The sequence below is a fragment of the Microcebus murinus genome, chromosome 29 (assembly GCF_040939455.1).
Source record: "Microcebus murinus isolate Inina chromosome 29, M.murinus_Inina_mat1.0, whole genome shotgun sequence".
NCBI classification, from domain to species: Eukaryota; Metazoa; Chordata; class Mammalia; order Primates; family Cheirogaleidae; genus Microcebus; species Microcebus murinus.
The window spans coordinates 641,787-663,622 of record NC_134132.1 but is presented as its reverse complement, the minus strand read 5'-3'; the positions used below and the strand labels follow the sequence as shown (position 1 = coordinate 663,622).

Below are 21,836 nucleotides of genomic sequence, written 5' to 3'. Positions count from 1 at the left end.
ATTCTCCATAGAACAAATGAATTTCTGAATTGATTGCAAATAGTTCTCAGTCATCATGGCATTTTGTGAAGTATGGTCTTCACCATGCTAGTGTGCCAGTGACTTCATGTGCCATACAACTTACAAATAGTGTCACTGTTTTCAGTTCCCACACATCAGCTTTCTTCTTTCAGTATTTTGGAAAGTCCACAAAACCCAGAGGCCTCCCTGTCTTCTGCCCTGTGGTCTCTGTGAAAACCAGATGATGCCATGCTGACCGGGACTCTTTCAGAGGGATCAAACAGTGCATTAGTCACCGGCAAATTTTTTAGCTCCTTTGCCTCAGAGAATACCTAGTTCCTCATTCTTGCCACTGTTTGGTCATGAAATAATAGTATGAAAACTACGTGAATACTTTGCGAGGACACCTCCCACCTCTTTCCTTCAGTGCCTGTGACTAACTCCCTCATGGTGGTGACAGTGAAAGATTGGAATATCGGAAGGGATTGGGCTTTAGTCACAGGATTCCTCTGGTGTCCCGTTTAAGTGGGAAGCCTACCTGACTTCACCAACTGCAGCGTTACCTCGTGCCTCACCTGTTGCATTCCTGTGCTTATTGTCACTTACAAGCACACTTACATGGTTTATCTAGTGCTCTTTCACTGGTCTTTTATTGCTGAGGAAACCCCCATGGGATATGTCGTCATAACAAAGACTGATTTCAGTTGTTGACACCAAGACACAGAACCAGCATTAGCAATCCGGGGAGTATCTAGGGACAGCAGCCAACTTTGGAGCAAACCCAGGACTTTTTATTCCCTGCCCTGTACTTAAGGGCAAAGGCTTTCTGCCTGTTATAAAAGGGAAGGCACTAAGTTCATAATTAGCTTTATATCTAGAGAAGTTTTTTTTTTAAGTGCTATACCTGTTTAAGTAATTCTTTATTTGTGATTTGAGGTAGTCAAAAATCAAATTTAATCCTAAGCTCCCTTTGTGATTAGCTTGCTCTGCAAGGGCTGGAGGCCCCTCCTGCTGCTGGTCCTGCTCCTCCGGAAGGAGCGTGGTTAGAAGGTTCAGAGTAACCCTTTGCGGCAGCTCTGAGCCAAGGTGTGGGCAGAGAGGCCCTGTGGTTCCCAGCTGAGCTGCGCAGTTGATCGGAGGCGGGTCAGTCCTTTGTTCAGGGGTGAAACTTCTCTCTCCTCAAACCCTCTGGGGAATGATGCCAAGTTTGATCAGCTTCTCAACTCTTACAGTGAAAGATTGCATTGGGAAAAAATCCATATTAAGAAAAGGCTATCAAAACTTTGCTTCAGTGATGATGTTTATAATAGAAGAAGTCTGGTTTAAAAGGATTATGTCTCTTTCCAAGAAGAGCCATCTACAGGTGTAATTCCCAAATACTGTACTTTTTAATTTTTTTATTTTATTTTTTTGAGCTGTGGGCTGCTTGTGCAGATTTATGCATTTCTAATGATTGCATGGTGGGGAGATCCTGGATTTAGGTCATGCATTTCCTCAAAACTACAATATGAGCTAATGAGATAGGGTGACCAACTCATCTAGATTTGGCTCTGAAAGTCCTGTGTCCAAAAAAACCCCTTAGTCCTAGGCAAAACAGGACAGCTAGTCACCTTGCGAGGAGATAAGGTGCATTTCCAACTCTTTGGCTGAATTCATCACATAGTTCTGACTTAATAGGATTCAGGAGGGTTAATATAGGCCATGTGTCTTTTCTGTTATTGTGGTTTTAGTCTGAGAGATTTCTCGAGGAAGGAATTTGGTCTGCTACAGGGGGCTAGATGTCCAACTAGAGAAGAAAGAGTGTCCAAGTTCTCTTTGCTTAAATTGTCATTTTCTCCATGATATTTCCTTTTTTATTGTTGTTGTCATCATTTTAAAGATATACCAATAAAAAAGATAAATTACCTTAAATGGAAAAACCTAATTTTATAACTGGTGAAAGCTAAAGTTTTATACTTACAAAGTACACTTTTTTGAATTTAAGAAACTCACTATGACCTGAGCATATGTCATTCAATTATGAGAACTCTTTGCAGAGAGGGCAACTGAAGGGTCACACACCCTACAGGTGATCTGCGTGTCCGCAGCCAAACTTCAGAGCCAGGTCCCTGGACAAGATTGTCCCCTGCCTAATCCCACGGCAAAGTCAGGACGTGCTGTTGCTGTTCCTCTCCCTCCTTCCCTGATGTCCATCGATCACCTTCCCTTCTCACCAAGCATTTATCCGGCTTTTGTGACCAGAAATTGTGCAGAGGAAAACATGTTCCTGGCTAGTAGAAGGGAGAGGTTTCATGGCAACGCATCCTCCAAGATGTGCTGTTCCAGCTCTAACAATGTGTGCTGTGTTTTAAATGGCCTGCTTCTTGGAGTATCTTCCCATGACACAAAACAGCCACCACTAGCATTTTAGTTTATTTCCATCCTGTCATTGATTCATCACATACTTGTAAAAACAGAGCTGTGATCATATATATGTATATATATATATATATGCATAATTTTATATCATACTTTTTATACTTACTAGCTTATCATAAACATTTTTTCAGTGTTGCTATTAATACATAGTCAGATGTGCTAACTTTTGAAATGTGCTTCTTGTATAGATCTGCAACTATATGGGACCAGCAAAGGTTATTGTTCAGTTGGTCACAAATGGAAAAAATATCCACCTGCATGCGCACAGCCTGGTGGGAAAGCACTGTGAGGATGGGATCTGCACTGTGAATGCTGGACCCAAGGACATGGTGGTCGGGTAAGTGAGGGGTGTGACGCTGCACAAGTAGGAACAGGCAGAACATGGGACACAGGGCCTTGGAATGACAAGGCCCTTTTCATTAGGGACCTTTCTGAGACCCTCATCTGGCCTCAAAAAAAACCCAAAAACATGACAACTTGTGTTCTTACTTGGACTCCAGGGAGTAACGTGACACATGTCTGAATTTGCCCAAAACAGCCCAGTTTGCAGCTGGGCTATTAATAACCCCCTCTTCAACTCTCAAAGGTGGCCCAGTGTGGATGATCACTTATATATGCCACTTGACCTAGGGTGCATTTCTGCCAATGTCAATAATATTTTACTTCTAGAAATAAAGATAAGGACGAATTAGAAGGAATCTAACTGTAGCAGAAATCAACACTGTATGGATGGATTTATATTCTTGATGATTCCTTTAATGGATTTACAGTGTGAACATATGGGGCATGAAGTGGATAAATAAATATTGCTTCAGCTTTGTGCTGTTGGAGAGTGTGCACAGAAAAGAAGCCAAGGAATGCAAATTTGTGTTGGCATTCATTAGACTTGAAATGTAAATACAAAGTGACATATTCATTTAAAGATTGGTCAGATAAAACAAGCAATTTTTAATGAATGAAGTTTCATAGAAATAATTTCAATCCAAAAAATTAAGAATTGGTTTCAACGAGGCATTTACTATGCTAAAGACCAAAGTGTATTTGTTATTTTCCCAAAATGCTAACATAGCACACAGCATAGTAATTTAGCATGCAATGTAAACTGATACATGCAATCAATAACCCTAAAAATGGTTGTTTTAAGTCTTACTTTGGGATACCTTAAAAACAGAAGAAGTAAGAAATTTTTAATTTTGTTTGATTTTTTAAAAATATTTTTCAGGGCTTTCTAATCCTGGTTTAAATAGGTTGTGCTAAAATCCCAGTTAATCTGGGCTATTCACTCAAAAGAAGGAATTATTTAAATCAACTATAATTAAGCTGATGGTTGCATTTTGGGCTTTGAATTCTGATCAAGTTTCAAGTTGGTTGTTATTGGGGAGATTGAGCTTTCATGTTCCTAGGTATTTCTTTGTTTGACTGTAAAAATATTTAAGTGTGAAAAACCTAGAGACAGGGCTTTAAGTCACTAAAATCTGATTCTTTTGATGTTCAAAAAAATCTCTAGATTGAAGGAAGAAGCTTAAATTGATTGAAAAATTCGATTGTGCTTTATATGAGGTTGTTTCAACATCCTCTTGAAAGATTGGCCTGTTTCCTGTTGTGTGTCGAAGTTGGTTTTATCCTGCGGTTTTGGAATGCCCTTCCAGTTCCTGGTTGACTTGTGAGAGCTTTGAAATGCAGGGAAATTTTCACAGTTTTAGACTAATTGATCATTTAGGGTTTCTGCAGATGTACTTCAGTAGGCTCCTGTCAGTTTGAAGTGTTTATTTTCTTTGGTCTTATTTAATCTGTGTGATAATCATTTCCTTTAGAAGAAATTATAGGTGAAGTTTTCAACTAATAATATTTGTTATTATAAAACTTCCAGTATGTTATCTGTAATTTGATTTCTGTGATTTGGTTTAGTAATCTTTCAGGATTTTAGAAAGAACTAATGGTTATTTAATTTGGGGCCTAGATCCAGGAGAAGTAGTAAATTCTCTGTCTCCAAGGAAGTGAGGGATTCCTTTACTCTCTTGTAGTGCAGTGGGATGTGGGGTTCCGTGGCTGGGAGAACTCACCCTTCATTCATTCATTTAACAAACATCTTGAGCATATCAGCTCCTAAGTTTGATCATTATGATATCTGTTTCATTGTAGTGCTATGAGATTTTCTATACTTGTGCAATTTCATTGGGAAATTTAATCAAAAAGGTGCCACTTGAGAGTTACGATAGATTCTGATCTTTCTTGTTCAGATTGTTCTATGAAACATTGATACTCCCTTTCAAATTTTTAGCTGAGAAATTTTTGCTTACTGTGTTTTCGAAAATACACTGTTACCTTCCTAATTCATTTGTCTCTCTTTATCTCTTTATTTTTTAAGTTTCCAACATCAAAACCTATTACATTTTTGTAGAAAGAACATCATGCTGGCAGTCTGGAAACCAGAATTCCATTTCCAATTCCATCCTCTCAGCAGCAGGACTGGGGGCGAGTAACGTGACTTCTTGGGGACCTTCATTTCTTCCCTTATAAAAGGAGAGGGTTGGGATACAGAGTCCTTCTTCAGGCCCTTTTTATCTCCAAAATTCTAGACTGAACTAACATTAGTTAATATTATGAAATAACATGAGCAAACTTGCCACACATGCATTTATGGTATGACATCGATTATTATTTAGTTCTGACTTGTAGGCAAGAATATCACATAGAGAAATTTAGGAAAATAGCCAAAGTTATTCCTTAGACTTGTCAATACTAGAAATGGAACCAAGATAACCTGTTTTCAATAATACAGATTAGGCTAAGAATATAAGGGCACTGATCCAACACATCAAAAAAGACATGTGAAAAAGACACTGAGCAGATAAATAATTTTTGAGTGATCAAAACAAAAAAAAGAAATGTTTCTTTGGATTGTTTCTCTTCGCCTTTCTGTGAGTATGAATTCTCAGTAAACTTAGTTTCTATTTTCAAAAGTATTTTATCTATATTATAAATAGTCATTTTAAATAACCAAGCCTTGGTTACAGGCTTGATTGCTTTAATTTGGGAGATTTGTCTTTCTAATGTTTTTAAAGTTAGCTTTAATTTTGTCTTTTTAATTTCTTATTCATTTATATAGTTAGCGTTTACTATCTTTCTTGACAAAAAATAATCTTAGTTTGGTATTTTATTTTAGATACTGAATCATATGTTTCAACATTTGAGTTCTTTGAAATCTTCATTGAGTGGAAAATATCTGTATTACTTGACTTTGCTTTAGGCCACTTTCCTCACCGGCAGTCACCACACCCTCTGCTTCCTGGCAACCCTGATGTAGAGAGATACGCAGTCTTTTTTTCTTTCCCAGCTGAAATATATAGTGCATACCAAACTGGTAAGCGCTAAGAATAGATACATAAATATAAAAATACAAAGGAGAAACAAAGCCTCCCTCAGTGAGCTAGTGTGGACCATATTAAATTGCTGTTTTTATAGGTCCAAAAGCAAGTAATTATTGGTGGTTTTATGTGGTTGAACCTTAATACACAGAAAAGGAGCTGATTGGAGAAAATTGATGAAGTGTGATCTGAAGTTGGATATAGCCAGCTTCCAAAGTAGAGTGTGTATCGTGAGTCGCTTCTAAATCCTGCGAAGTCAACGTTTGAGCCCTGAGGGGAAGAAAGGCCAGGGAGAGGGGCCACTTCTGATCCCAGCCCGGTGGGGATCCCAGCGCCGGCGGCAGCAGCAGGTGCCGACGAGTGTGGCGCGGGGAGCCCTGGCGCAGGGCAGAGGGTGCCGGGCCGCCAGCACCGGGCCGCCCCGCGCAGGCGCCGCTCGGCTCCGCTCGGCTCCGCTCGGCTCCGCTCGGCTCCGCTCGGCTCCGCTCGGCTCCGCTCGGCTCCGCTCGGCTCCGCTCCCAGGGCGGTCCAGAGCAGTGCGGCGCGCTGTCCAGCTTTGGGGCATCAGAGCCACCGGCAGGGAACCCCAAACGTGGACTGCGGGGCCCCAGCCCAGAGTGTCTGATTCATTGGTGGGGGCCAGGGGGGCAAAATTTGTATTTTAAGGTAATGCTGATGCTGCTGGTTTTGAAAGCCACTTGTGCAGAAGAATATAGCATTTTGAGGTAGTCCCAGTCCCATTACTAGCCATGATAACCTTTCTTTTGTAGTTGTCATTTATTGAAGTATAATTTAAATACTATTAAAAATTAGCCTTTTAAAGTATGCAACTCTATGAGTTTTGGCAATGCTCATATAACCACCACAGTGAAGATTTAGAATTGTCCCACGACCCTCAGAATCCTGTGCCCCTTTACAGTGAACTCTCCCCTCCCCCTTCAGGGTCCTGGCAACTACGGATCCTTTTCTGTCCCTGTAGTTTTGCGATTTCCAGAATGACATATAATTGGAATGATACAATATGTAGCCTTTTTGAGTCTGTCTTTCAAGTACCACAAGGCAGTTAAAATTTCTCCATGTTGTTGTATGTGTCTAGTTTATTCCTTTTAGCTACTATGTAGTATTACATATTGGTGTACTGGTTTGTTTATTTATTCACTTGTTGAAGGACATTAATGAATGACACTCCTTTATCTTTATAGTCAAAGTAAAAATATGCTGCATATATTAAATAATTGGGTCTTGCCCTCTGACTTAATGGGGATATTTAGGCCATGTATTATTGTTGTGGCTATTTCAATCTACTGCATTGCTATCTTTTTTCTACTTATCACATCTGTTCCTTGTTCCTTCTTTTCTCTTTTTCTTCCTTCTTATGAATCAATTGATTATTTGATATCATTTTATCTCCTTGTTTTATACCTCTTTGTATATTTTAGCAGTTGTTTTAGGATACATACTATACATCTTTGATTATTATAGTCTACGTTTAGGTAACATTATGCCTCTTCATGTGTAGTATATGAGCCTTAGAGCAATATACTTTCATTTCTCCCCACACCATTGTGCTATTTTGTCATATATTTTATATCTATATATGTCATGAATCCCATATTATATTATTTTCTATTTTTGCTTTAAATAGTCAATTATCTTTTAAAGAAAAAAAAGTCTTTTATAAATATTTTATGTTTACCCACATATTTACCATTTGCAGTGCTCTTCATTTTGTTTTGTAGGTCAAGATTTCTAATTGGTATCATTTTCTTCTGCCTGAAGCACTTCCTTTAACTTTCCTCATACTGCTGATCTGATGCTGGTGAATTCTTTCAGATACTGTATGTTTTGAAAGTCTTTATCTTTGTTTTTCAAAGATAATTTTGAAGAGCATAGAATTGTAGGTTGACAATAGTATTCTTTCATATCCTCAGAATATGTTGCTCCACTGTCTTCGAGCTTGCTTTGTTTCCAGCAAGAAGTCTCCGGTTAATCTTATCTTTGTTCCTTGGGACATAAGGTGTCTTTTTGTTTTCTCTCACAGCTTTTCAGATTTTCTTTTCATCACTAGTTTTAAGCAATTTGATTATGGTGGACTTTAGTGTAGTTTTCTTCATGTTGCTTGTGGTTAGGGTTCATTGAGAGTCTTGGATCTCTAGATTTATAGTTTCAGCTATTATTTTTTCAAATATTTTTTCTGTCCATTCCTATTTTTCTCTTCTTCTGGAACCCCAGTTAATATATTTGGCCATTTGAAATTGTCCCATTGCTCACTGATGATCTGTTCTTTTTTTCATCTTTTTTCTGTTTCCCTTTAGATAGTTTTATTACTGTATCAAGTTCACTACTGTTTTTGTCTGTAATGTCTAGTGTTCTTAATTCTATCTAGTATATTTTTTCTTCTCAGACTTTGGGGTTTTCATCTCTACAGTTTTGTTTGGAGTGATTTTTTATATCTGCCATGTTTCTCCTTAACATACTAATGCTTTCTATCTTTTTGATCGTATGGAATGTATCTTATTTCAATGTACTTGGCTACAAATTCTGTCTTCTGGCTCATTTCTGGGTCTGTTTTTTTATCCTAATTATGAATCATGTTTTTCTAATTCTTCCCATGCCTGGTAATTTTTTATTTGATGACAGACATTTTGAATTTTGTATTGCTGAGTGCTGGATTTTTTTTTTTTTTTTTTTTTTGCCTTTTAACTATTTTTGAGGATTGGGATAAAGTTAAATTTGGGAACAGTTTGATCCTTTCTAGTCTTACTTCAAAGCTTTGTTAGTGAAACCAGAGAAGCCTTTACTCTAGGGTTGATTTGACATCGTTCGATACTAAAGTAGTACCTTTCTGAATATTCAACCGACTGCTGCAGGGATTGTGAGGGTTCTTGAGCTGTTCCAGCCATGTGTGTGCTACTGGAATTGTTCCACCTGTTCCTTTATGGTGGTCCTTCCCTGGCTTTGGGTAGTCTCCTTACCTGCATGCTCTGATTATTGAAGACTCGAGCAAATCTCTAAGTGCCTCTCTGGTGCAGTTCTTTCCTCTCCGGTTCTCTTGTTCTAGCCTCCTTTGCCTCCTCAAATGTCCTACTGTGTCTGTGTAACCTCAGGGAGGTTGCTGGGCTCTCTTAGGGCTCCCCCTTCCTGTGCTGTACCCTAGAACTCTCTCTAGGCATTAAGCCAGAGTAATTGGAGGCTCCTTATTTATTTCCCTTTTCTTAAGGATCACTATTTTGTGCTGCCCATTGTCTGGTGTCTGAATGCTATTTTTTCATACGAGTTTTAGTTCTTTAAGGTTCAGTCCAGTCTATCATACTCCATCATTACCTGACACAGAAAACTGACTTCTGTATCGTTTCATTTATTACCAGAATAAATCTTTATTCATATAAAAATTAATAAGGGTGATGTCTTTCTCACAGGAACTAAATTAGATAATACATGTGAAAACCATGCTGTAGACGGTAAAGTGCCACAAAGAGCCTGCCTAGGAGCGAGCCCCTTCTCCCGGTGGCCGTGGGTGTCTGTACAGGAGCAGGGCCTGATGGCCAGAGGACGCGGGGTTTCTGAAAGACCACTGAGCTCCATGCGTCTCGGTGTGTCATTGCATGTGTTCTGTGCTGTGTGAATTCACGCGTTCATTTACTCAACAGACATTTATTTATTTATTTGTTTATTTTTTGAGACAGAGTCTCACTCTGTTGCCCAGGCTAGAGTGCCGTGGCGTCAGCCTCGCTCACAGCAACCTCAGACTCCTGGGCTCAAGCCATCCTTCTGCCTCAGCCTCCCGAGCAGCTGGGACTACAGACATGCACCACCATGCCCGGCTAATTTTTTCTTTATATGTTAGTTGGCCAATTAATTTCTTTCTGTTTATAGTAGAGACAGGGTCTCACTCTTGCTCAGGCTGGTTTCGAACTCCTGACCTCGAGCAATCTGCCCACCTGGCCTCCCGGAGTGCTGGGATTACAGCCGTGAGCCACCGCGCCCAGCCTGCTCAACAGACATTGATTAAACACCTGTATGCTGGGAACCGTTTCAGGCCCTAGAAAGCTCTGCCTCAAAGAGCCCGTGCTCTAGCGGCATGTTTTCTTCCGTGTGTGTCGGCCGTCCACGTCTCGTGAATCTCTCTCTGTGGACGCGACTCACTCTGTCTCTGGGCCTCTGTGTGAGAGCTTGTTTCCTTCTGTCTTTATTTCCTCTGTTTTCTTTCCCTGTGTATCTGACCTTTCCACATTAGCTTGTTCCTTGTTTCATCCAGTCTTGTTGTTACAATATCGCTTTCTTTCCTCTACTGATCATTCTTTTTTCCTTTCTAAGTAAAAGAACAGTCCTTATAAAAGCTTACAAGGCACTTACAAGGCTTTAAAAGCTCTGGGCTCCCCTGCTGACCTCTTTGAACTCCGCTCATCACTGAACCCTGCTCATTTCACTCCAGCCACGCTGACCCCTTGCCTCCGTCGTCTCTGGAAAACACCAGCATGGTCCTACCACAGGGCCTTTGCACCTGCAGTTCCTTCTGCCGCGAATGCTCTTCATTCATATGTCCGCATCTTCTCCCTCACTTCTTCCACGTCTTTGCTCAGGAGTCGTCTTTTCACCAAGGGTCCTTCCTGACCTCTCCCTGTTTTAAAGTTCTGTGCCTTTTTCTACTGCCGCTCCTGTTCCCCATTCCTACCTTATCTTTCTTGATTGTAATTATTATCTTCTAAATTATATTGTGTAATTTACTGCGTTCTTTTTTCCTCTTTGTTGTCATGCTAGCATATAAATTCTATGAGGGCAGAGCTTCTTTTACTGCTGACAAAAGCACCTAGGATAGAATAGATATAGAATAGAATAGAATAGAATAGAATAGAATAGAATAGAATAGAATAGAATAGAATAGAATAGAATAGGATAGAATAGGATAGAATCTGCATAAATATTTCTTGAATAAATGAGTCTCCTTGGTAAAGTCCTTCTTTGTTTGCTGTAGTATATTTACTGAGTACACATCTTCATTCCATGTACTTTATTTAAAAAATGAATGGCTTGGCCGGGCGCTGTGGCTCACGCCTGTAATCCTAGCTCTTGGGAGGCCGAGGCGGGCGGATTGCTCAAGGTCAGGAGTTCAAAACCAGCCTGAGCAAGAGCGAGACCCCGTCTCTACTATAAATAGAAAGAAATTAATTGGCCAACTGATATATATATATAAAAAAAAAAAAATTAGCCGGGCATGGTGGCGCATGCCTGTAGTCCAGCTACTCGGGAGGCTGAGGCAGGAGGATCGCTTGAGCCCAGGAGTTTGAGGTTGCTGTGAGCTAGGCTGACGCCACGGCACTCACTCTAGCCTGGACAACAAAGTGAGACTCTGTCTCAAAAAAAAAAAAAAAAAAATGAATGGCTGGAGCATTTTATATATTTTCTTAAAATCCCCTCAATTGTTCTATTTAGCTTATTAAAATATTTTATTCTACAAGTATGTAGCCTTCCCGATAAAAGGTTCTCCATCTCTAATTACATGTCTACTTGGATGACAAGTCTAATGGTCATCAATAACTCCCACAACCTTACAGATAACCCTGGAGGAAGGGGCGTTCCAGGTAGACTTTAAATGCCATTCAGAAACCCAAGCATGATTCAAAAGAAAAAATATCCTCCCAAATATAACATTCATCTTATTCTTAAAACGAAAAAAAAAAAAGATTAATACTACATTTGGAATTTTAAATTTTTATACAAATTCCATAGAAAATACTTTAAAATGAGTCCAGGTAAAACTTCTTGTTAAGATACACACACACACACACAAATATATATCCACTCTCTTAATCACAATTTGGAAATCTAATGAGCTCTGAAAACCAAAAGTTTCTTCGATGTTTACTAAACCCAAACTGACTGGATATGCAGCTGTTTATAGTCTTTATTTTTCCATTTGCTAAGGCTAGTTATATGTTTCGCTACAGAAATATTAGGGTATTTGATTACATTGTGCGCCCCAGACCTGCTGAGAGAATTATTAAATGTGTGGTATATGCCATATATTACCTCTCTAACATAAAAAAAAAAAACCTGAGTTCTGAAATGCATCTAGCCCCAAGGGATTTGGATGAGACATTGAGGACCTATGTGTTTTTTTAAACCTACTTTACTGAAGTGAAGCCAGACTCTCTAGTCATCCATTGACTGCCTAACTTTGGTTGTTGTTGTTGCTGCTGTTACTGTTTTTTTCTCCAGCTTTGCAAACCTGGGTATACTGCATGTGACAAAGAAAAAAGTATTTGAAACACTGGAAGCACGAATGACAGACGCGTGTATAAGGGGCTATAATCCTGGACTCTTGGTGCACCCTGACCTTGCGTATTTGCAAGCGGAAGGTGGTGGGGACCGCCAGCTCACAGGTGAGCATCACTCTCGCCACCTTGCCCTGCCAAGAAGCCCAGGCTTTGGTTTCCTTGTGTGCAGACTGCATTCATCTGTATGCCTCCTAGTCTGTAGTCCCTGCCACTCCCACCCTTTTTCTGCTCAGAAACCTTGGATGGCACCCTGCCCCTCCCACAGTAACACCTGTGCCTCCAGACTGGTGTTCATAGCCCTCCCAGTAAGCTCCAGCACCTTTCCAGCCTCCTCCAGCCCACCCTGTACCTACCTCTCGCTGTCATGGCTCTCTGAACACCTGATGCAGATTTGTGCCTTTGGATGTGTCTTCCTCTATCTAAAACACCCCACCCTTCTCTTTGCAACCTGTCAAAACCAATGCATAGTTCAAGGCTTAGTCTAAAGAACACCTCCTCTGTTATACCTCCCCCAGCTCGCCACATTGTAATGCAGCAGAAGAGGCATTTGCTCTGTATCTTGAAGGGATGGTAGAATTTGAACATATTCATATAAGAGAGTGGATAAGGTATTGAGAATGTAAAAATCAACTTTTTAGATCTTCCCAGAGCTGGCCCAATCTGCATTTCCAACTCTGTTTCCCACCATGCCCCTTCATGTGAAAGTGAATTACTCTGTAGGAGCACCATGATTTCTCACTTCCCTGGTTGGGCACATTCTTTCTATTCTTGCTGTCTCCTCTTCCTGGACACCTTATTGACTCTCTTATATGAATATGTTCAGATTCTACCACTCCTTCAAATACAGAGCAAACGCCTCTTCTGCTGCAGAGCCTCCGCACTCTCCCTCCTTTGAAATTCCATAGTGCTTCATCTATAGCTCTTTGTAGTACTATCAAGTGCTTATTACCTTTTATGGTATTATAAATTAAGTATGACTATAGCCATCAGCATGAAAACTCCAGCAGGAGGGAAGGAGCCAAATGTAATTGAGCCATTCGACTCCTTCAGAAGTACTTTTTGAGCACCTACTATGTGCCAGGCCCTACGCTTGGCACTGAAATGAGCACAGTCCGTGTGCTCAACAAGTTTTCGGAATAATTAAGTTTTGCATTTCTCATATAAATCAAAACCACATGAGATATCATTTATCCCCAGTGAGAATGGCCTTTATCAAAAAGTCCCAAAACAATAAATGTTGGCATGCATATAGAGAAATAGGAACACTCCTACACTGCTGGTGGGACTGCAAACTAGTGCAACCTCTGTGAAAAGCAATATGGAGATATCTCTAAGAATTACAAGTAGATCTACCATTTGATCCAGCAATCCCATTACTGAGCATCTACCCAAAAGAACAAAAAACATTCTATAAAAAAGACATCTGCACTAGGATGTTTATGGCGGCACAATTCACAATTGCAAAGATGTGGAAACAACCCAAATGCCCATCAATACATGAGTGAATTAATAAAATGTGGTATATGTATACCCTGGAGTACTATTCAGCCACAAAAAGCAATGGTGATCTAGCACCTCTTATATCCAGCTCTGGATAGAGCTGGAACCCATTCTACTAAATGAAGTATCCCAAGAATGGAAAAATAAGCACCACATGTACTCACCAGCAAATTAGTATTAACTGATCAACACTAATGTATACATTCAGTAGTTAACATTCATCAGGTGTCGGGCAGGTGGGGGGGAGGGGGGATGGGCATATTCACACCTAATAGGTGAGGTGCGCACCATCTGGGGGATGGACATGCTTGAAGCTCTGACTTGGGTGGGGCAAGGGCAATACACATAACCTAAACATCTGTACCCCCATAATAGGCTGAAATAAAAAAAATATTTTTTTGCATTTCTCAATACAGGCGATGCTTATTAAACTTACTACATCCCATTCTGTCACATCCTTTGTGCCTTTAACTCTTACTGTAGAGAGAAAAGGGAGAGGTGGGGGAGCACAGCACAGGCGATACATGGAAGGCAGTTTTTACTACAGTCCAGAGCAAATGCAGGTCTTCTTTGATGCCTTTAATTTTGGATGACATAAGTGAGATTTTTTTTAACATTTTACTCGCAATATGAAGAATTTCAAAAGAGAAGAAAATGAGGTTTTTGGTAAGTTTTTACACTTACGAGAAGTACGCCGTTTTAAATGTTCTCCCTGCCTGCTTTCCCTGGGAACGAACGGCACGCGTGCGGCGCTAGACCGGGAGAAGGAGCTCGTGCGCCAGGCGGCCCTCCAGCAGACCAAGGAGATGGACCTCAGCGTGGTGCGCCTCATGTTCACCGCCTTCCTCCCCGACAGCACCGGCAGCTTCACGCGGCGCCTGGAGCCCGTGGTGTCCGACGCCATCTACGACAGCAGTGAGTCCTGGACTTCTCGGGGCGCTGGGTGGGACGCCGAGGATAGACTTTCAGCCCTGCCCACCCTTTGCTTACCAAAGCAAATACTAAGACCTAGCTGAAGAGGTTGATGTCCAGATTAAATGAGATATTTTAAGAGTTGCTCAATAAATGATCTTTCCTCAGATGTGCATTTTCTAGTCTTTTACGTGCAATACCAAATTTCTTATTATTTGTGAACACATTGCTATAAAGAATACATTATTGGTACTCTTAGAAGGGAAAAGTATCTCAATATTTTTCTTTGGGGCTCTGAAGAGAAGTTAATAAAAGACAAGTATAATTTTTATCCATCTTCATTCCTGCTTGTTACCAGCTTTATCAAGATAGGAACTTTAGGATAATTGAATGGATAGTATAGATAATACGTGACTTTAAATTTCTATTCAGTTTATAATTCCCAGAATTTTTTACGAGTTTTACAGTCATCTTCAGTACTTACCATGCAACTTTCTTGTTTGGTATACATGGGATTTATTAAACAGATATTTCCAAAAAGCCTGCAAGTACAGTATCTTAGGCTCATTGAAAGTTTTTATAGTATTTGGTATAAGTAGAAAAATCCATGCTCTAAGTACAACTATTTCTCTAATTTAAATAAGTTTCAAGGGAAGTGAAAATGTTATAAAATCATACAGCCTCATGTACCACAGATCACCTTAAAATGCAGCTGGTTAGAGCAAAGAAAAATAAAACTTTATACTATTACCACATGAAACTTTTGCTTCTTCCCCACCCTGAATCCTAATTTAGTTTGGGAAAAGGAAATATAACGTCTCCATATTTCTTCTTTTTAGAATAAAATTAATGATTAGTATAAGGAAATTGTGCTTTCCCTAATTTTTTTAGGACTGTTATGAATGATGTAGCAGTATCATGAAAACAGGTTTGGGGTTAAAGTCCTTGACCTGATGGAAATCCCAGAAATCCGTTGTCTTGGTGCTTCCTGAAACATGAGAAACACTCCTTCTCTTTCTGTATCAGTCTCTTTTTCTGTGTGGGAGGAGAAGCGAATGGCTGTTCATTTCTACCTCGTCTGTTTTGATGACAGTGAATGACCCATGCCTAAGAAGTGTGCTGAGAACTTTAGATGCCATTCTTATTTTATCTGTGTCATTATATTTTGTTTTATTTGTTTCATCTTGTAATATGAGTGGAAGCATCTCTTTAAACTTTGTTTTGGTAATGTGCACTCAGGGCAGAGTTGTGAAGCTGAGATTAAACCAGGATATTTGATGTTTTTCCCCTGTGAACAGAAGCTCCCAATGCATCCAACTTAAAGATTGTAAGAATGGACAGGACAGCTGGCTGTGTAACTGGAGGGGAAGAAATCTATCTTCTCTGTGACAAAGTTCAGAAAGGTAAATATATGCGCCGGTCTCAAGATGTGAGACACAATTCTGAGTGTGATTGTGAGTCACATTTTTGTCAGCAGAACAGAAATGTCCCCATTTTGCCACAGAATGCCTTAAAAACATTTAAATTTTACCTCTTCCAAATGTAAGTTGTCTGTGTTATTTTTTTGAAACCCAACCAATTCATTTCTAAATTTCCTGCAAAAGTAAAGAGAAATAAGAAAATAGTGATAATTACAATCCATGATTTTCAGTCCTTTTATACCTTAAACATTGATATCTGATGTCTGTACTCAGTTAAACCAAATGAGGGTTAGCCCATGTGTAACACACAAACACACAGAGAGAATAAATAATAAGTTTTACGTAGTGTGAAACTGTTGATTCTGTTTATTTTGCAATGCTTTGTTCTGACACTGGCGAGCTTCTCCAAGCACTTCAACTTGACCCTGTGATGTCAGCTGAGAAAAGGAAAGAGAAAAAGGAACATGAGGAAATTCCCAGAGCACATTTCTCTCACAGTTTTCACTTTGAGAAAAGGGTCTTGGCATTTATCTCTTATTAGATATAAGATTGATGAATTAGGAAAAGCTGGAGGAAATTATGTGTCATTTTCTCAAACTTCACTCATTTTTTAAAAAAGTGATAGAAGGAAAGTACAGTATAATAAAGATCTATTTACTGCAAAGTGAGCATTTTCAAACTAAGCAGATACCTTGCTGGAAATATAAATAAAATAAGTAAAATAAACAAAGGAAGTATGGCCATTCCAAAAATTCTCATTTGAGGTTAAATACTCTGAGGTATAAAGTCAGAAAAAATGGGATCATTTTTTAAAGTAAAGATATATATATTTTTATGCAGGAAAGTTTACACTTCCTCTTACACTGGTGTCGGCCTTCTTCCAACCACTCTATCCAAGTAATACTCATTTCCAGATTGCTGGGTGTGCATACTATGAGTAAGCCCAATCTGGGCACCTTTTGTTGTAAATGCAATTCTTAGTCATTATTGCAATGGAATGGCTTGATAAGAAAAACCTTGTACTTGGCCTAGAGAATCTGAATAACTAGGTTGAGGCAGTCTTACCTGAAGGCAAAGGAATGCACCAGGGGTAATGAGATTATTTTATCCATCTCTATTATTTCTAAAATTCTATTTAAATAGAAATATAAACTTTGTTTCATAAGCCATTAGTATGCTCCTTCCTATGAAATGGAAACTGAAGCCAGGGAGATGCCAAACTGAGTTCGGTTGTCATGAAGTAGAGTCCATGACTAGAGTGTGAAATGTATACATGCTAATTTCATCAGAAGGGACCTGATCGTCATAGTATTTTGACCAGTTACTCATTATGGACGAGAAAATATTATAAGGAGGCAATATGGTAGAATGTTTAAGAGCCTGGACGCTGAAATTTTACTGTTTGTGTTCAAATCCTGTTTCCTTCATTTACAAGCAGTTCAACTTTGGATAAGTTATATAGCCTTTTTGGACTGTAGATTCTCTTCTGCAAAATAATAATAATAGTACATTACAGGTTTGTTGTGGGAAGTAAATAAGTTGATATATACAAATAAAGCAGTTTGAATAGCATCTGCCATATAGTATGCCTTATGTAAGTTAATTGTTATTATATACATCTGTATATTGAGTTTAACCACCTTGGGGATCCTAATGTGCCTCCACCATCCTTCATGTTTCTCAAGATTGAATATTTTTTTAATGATGAAGAAATGGTTAGGTCAAAGATTGATTAAGAAAAAATTCATATTGATTAGGTAAATCTAGTATTCTCTGTCATTGTAAGCTAAACGTGGGGCTCATTCCTGTGGCAAGTAATAAAAAAAAATCAGTGATTTGTGAAAATTCTAAATCACTCTAACATCTATTTCATATTTTTTAAAGTTTAAGTAGATAACAGGGAGACTCTTGAACCAGCTTTATTTTCCAGCATGTCTGTAAATGCCATCACACTATGTGAAATGTTTGCAGATGACATCCAGATTCGCTTTTATGAAGAGGAGGAAAGCGGCGGAGTCTGGGAAGGGTTTGGAGACTTTTCCCCCACAGACGTTCATAGACAAGTGAGTAGGTCATTGTCATTATTATTTCATATCTTCTGCCTTGTTGAAATTCAGTACTAAGTTTCCATCTATGAAAAAGAAAAAATCATAACTATTTATTTAACTCTCATAAAATAGTACTGTTTTTAAGACTCTTCCAAGTCATCCAGAAAAGCTGCCCACTGTGGAATTATGGGCAGGATTCATTAGACTGTTGGCTCTGAGATGTTGGCAGGACGTCTGGTGTCTGATCGCCTAGCCCATAAGACAGGGGCCCTAAGGTCTTTTAAGGTCTTTTCCTGAAAATGTTTTAAGTGTTCTACCAAAGTAATGGTGAGACCTATTAAAAGGGTATTATTGAAAGTGTTAAAAGCAGGAGTCTTCTAATTGAAGTTGATGTCATCCTCATAAATTAAGATTTCCCAGTGACGATTATACGACTAAGAGATAACAATGCTGAATTCCCACCTTAATGGTTACTCTCCTATTTATGAGTTATTAAGGCATACTAGTCTCACAAAAAATTGGAAAAAAATCCAAATGTTCATCATTAAGTGGTCAATTAAATAAATTATGGTATATCTAGTCGATGGAATATTGTATAGTTACTAAAAATAATGAGTACTCTGCAAACCTCAAAGACCTCAAACATGTAATGTTAAAATATTTTAAAAGACAGGTATGAAACAAAGTGCATATGAAAATGGTTCTATGTTCATATTTGCATGTGCATAAAGGATCTCTGGAAGGATACATACATAAGTAATTAATAATGGTGTTTACCTCTGAGGAATTGGCTTACTGTAGGAATTGCATGAATGGGGTCAGGGATGGCAGAGAGAATCATTGTGTATACCATTATATACTTTTTAATATTTTACAAAATCTTCATTCCTATGAATATATTACATAGTCCAAAAATCAAACTAAAAATGTTAAAATGCCTAACTATTCTAGCACCACCAAGAATTAATGTGGTATAATGCCTCTCTCAGCGGGATTTGGTTTCCTCTTCATATCACTAGCCTTCAGCCATCTCTCACCTTCTATACCCAGCCTTTCTGATGTTACTATACATAATCTTGTAGGCCTTTAAGGCTTATTTGGAAGAGAAGAAGGAAATGTAAACAGTGAATTTTATATGCATATTTGCAACTATAAGGCATTTGAAATATTAGACAAATGAAATAATAAATATTTGAAATACATTAGCATAGTGTTGTATTTCAGTTTCACAGTGACAATTTAATAAAAATGTATGAGTATAGAATTCTGAGTTTGGAACTTTCTCCAGTATGCTGTGTTTTGTAGTACTGGATATAAAGAAAAGCATAAGGAATTTGTTTAATGAGTAGCACTGATGCAAAAAAAAAAAAATGTAGTCCTACATAAACATTTGGATCTTTGTATCCTGCAGTTTGCCATTGTCTTCAAAACTCCAAAGTATAAAGATGTCAACATTACAAAACCAGCCTCTGTGTTCGTCCAGCTTCGAAGGAAATCTGATTTGGAAACTAGTGAACCAAAACCTTTTCTCTACTATCCTGAAATCAAAGGTAACTTGGTTGTTTACACTCTTGTGTATACTCTTTTTTTCCCAAAAAATATTAAGGTGTAAAAATGTTTTTATTATATGAATTGCTCTTGTAATTTTTTAGCCACAGCTATAAGTGTGCCCATTACCTGAATAGTCCTTGTTCTGGTAAGAGGACAAGCTGATTAGAAAAGATCAATTAGTCACCTTTTTTGAACAGCTTCCTAGTAATTGGCTCCTGAATCCATGGTACTTATTTTTTAGAGAAGAGACAGGTATTATACTATTTTGAGGTCATAACACTAGTCCAGCCTTTTAAAATAGTGTTATTTCCACCAAGCTTACATGAGATTTAGACATTCGACAATTTGAATTTGAGAGTCTAGCATTTAGTAAGTAACTCAGGGTTCAGGTAGTTGAGATGAAAGATTAGGCTTGATGTTCAGGAGAATTAACCACTTAGCCATCCAGCCTCAAGCAGTTCAACAGAAATCTCAGCTGCTGTGCAGTGCAGAGCTGTCAAAATGAATAGGACATCATTCTTTCCTTCACAAAAGGTACTTTAAGAAAGGGAGTAATGATGTCCTTAAACAGTTGTCATGCAAATTATGATTTTACTAAGTGCCAAATGTAAAGCATCCAGATGCACATGTGAGAGTGTTGAGAAGAGAGCCTCTAGTCCCTTGATTCCAAAGAAGGCTTCTTGAATGAGATCTCACTTGGTTCTTATGAAGTGGGGGTATATTTAAGCAGGTGGATATTAAACAGAGAGGCTCAGGTCACTTGAGGAGCTCAGGAACAGAGGTAAGCACAGCTCGTGTGTATTCAGAGGGAAATGAGCATTATGAGCGCTAAGATGGAGTGATGAAGGCCAGGGCAGGTAAGGAGGGCCAGGGCCAGGCTGTGGGAGGCTGTGAGTGGCAGCTAAGGAATTCTGTCTTGGTTCTGGAGAGAGATGGTCACACCTGCCTGGGATTGGAATGACGGTGCTGACTTCTGTATGTTGGGAGGCAGACAAGTCAGAAGAGTACTGCAAAAATCCAGGTGAGAAATGGTGAGGTCAGGAAAGGTGTTAGTGCTAGGAACGAAAGGAGACAGTGGGCTCAAGAGACAGTGCGGGCTTGGCGTCACGAGGCCCCGGGCTCTGGCTGACAGGGAGGCTCAGGAGAGGTCAGAGGTCACGATGGTTCTAGGGTCCCCAGATGAGGAAGCTTGTGATGTGGTTGGCTTGATGCAGGGAACAGGGAGCAGAAGTAGGTTTGGGTGGGAAAAGAGGGAGCTCAGTGTAAAACATGCTCCATTGTAGGTTCCCGCAAGAAATTCAAGTGTAAGTTCCTAGTAGGCCGATCAAAAGGTAGGACGAGCACTTAAAAGAGGGCAGGGTGGGAAATTCAGCATTGAGAATCACCCTAGAGTGAGATGTGACAGGCACAAAGACTGGACAGTCATTCAAAGGTGTTTCTAACCTAGAGTCCATTCACACACAAGGAGGCCACGGATAGAAATGTACTTCAGTATCATCAGCTTCTTTTGTAATCCTATTTTGTATTCTGTGCGTTAAAAACCATGATTCTGAGGAGAGATCCATGGAGTTCACCAGACGCCTGAGGGGCTGTGGCACCAACAAAATTAGAAACCCTGGGCGAGAAGGAAGTGAGACTAGAGAGGGGTCAGGAAAATGACTGCCTCGGGGTCCCCAGGTCCTGGCTGCGGTTGGGGTCCCCAGGCCCTGGCTGCGGTTGGAAACCACAGAGGGGCGGCCGCAGCGGCAGCGAGCTGCGCGGGGGCTGGGTCTCGTGAGACGAGGGGTGTGCTGGGACCTGGGGAGGCCTTTCCTTTCCTAGAATTCATGCTGTGGCAGAAGCGTCTAGAAAACAGTTTCTGTGAGTTCTTACCATCTGTGAGATGGTACCCTCTCCCTTGGGGGTCAGATTTGTAGTGCGCGCTCCACACTGGACGTTTGAAGACGTCGGCTCAGGAAGCTTCTTGGCCTCCACGTGAAACCGCGTGCAAAGTCCAGGGCACGGAGGAGCGGGCCTGGCGCAGGCCCCGCCGCCGCCTCAGGCCCTCCCCGCCTGCCTCAGCCCTCCCCCCCTCGGCCCCCCAAGCCCCCTCCCACCCGCCTCGGCCCCCCGCCTCAGGGCCCCCGCCCGCCTGCCTGGGGGGACCCCCTGCCTCGGCCCTCCCCGCCCACCTCGGCCCCCCCAAGCCCCCTCCCCCCCCCCCGCCTCGCCCCCCCCGCCTCGCCCCCCCCCCCCGCCTCAGGGCCCCCGCCCGCCTGCCTCGGCCCTCCCCCCCACCTCGGCCCCCCCAATCCCCCTCCCACCCGCCTCGGCCCCCCCCTGCCCCTCTGCCCCCCTAGC

At 40.4% G+C, this 21,836-nt stretch overlaps 1 protein-coding gene across 7 annotated transcripts in view; it reads left to right on the top strand.

Annotated features, from left to right (window-relative positions):
- The window catches only part of NFKB1 (nuclear factor kappa B subunit 1), a 117,196-nt gene that overhangs the window by 65,874 nt on the left and 29,486 nt on the right, over positions 1-21,836 (top strand). For all 7 annotated transcript variants that reach the window (XM_075998765.1, XM_012770964.3, XM_075998766.1 and 4 more), the window contains exons 6-11: positions 2,607-2,755; positions 12,006-12,169; positions 14,321-14,479; positions 15,775-15,879; positions 17,869-17,960; positions 19,357-19,495. In XM_075998765.1, the coding sequence (XP_075854880.1) occupies positions 2,607-2,755; positions 12,006-12,169; positions 14,321-14,479; positions 15,775-15,879; positions 17,869-17,960; positions 19,357-19,495 (808 nt within the window). The remainder of the gene's footprint in view (positions 1-2,606; positions 2,756-12,005; positions 12,170-14,320; positions 14,480-15,774; positions 15,880-17,868; positions 17,961-19,356; positions 19,496-21,836) is intronic.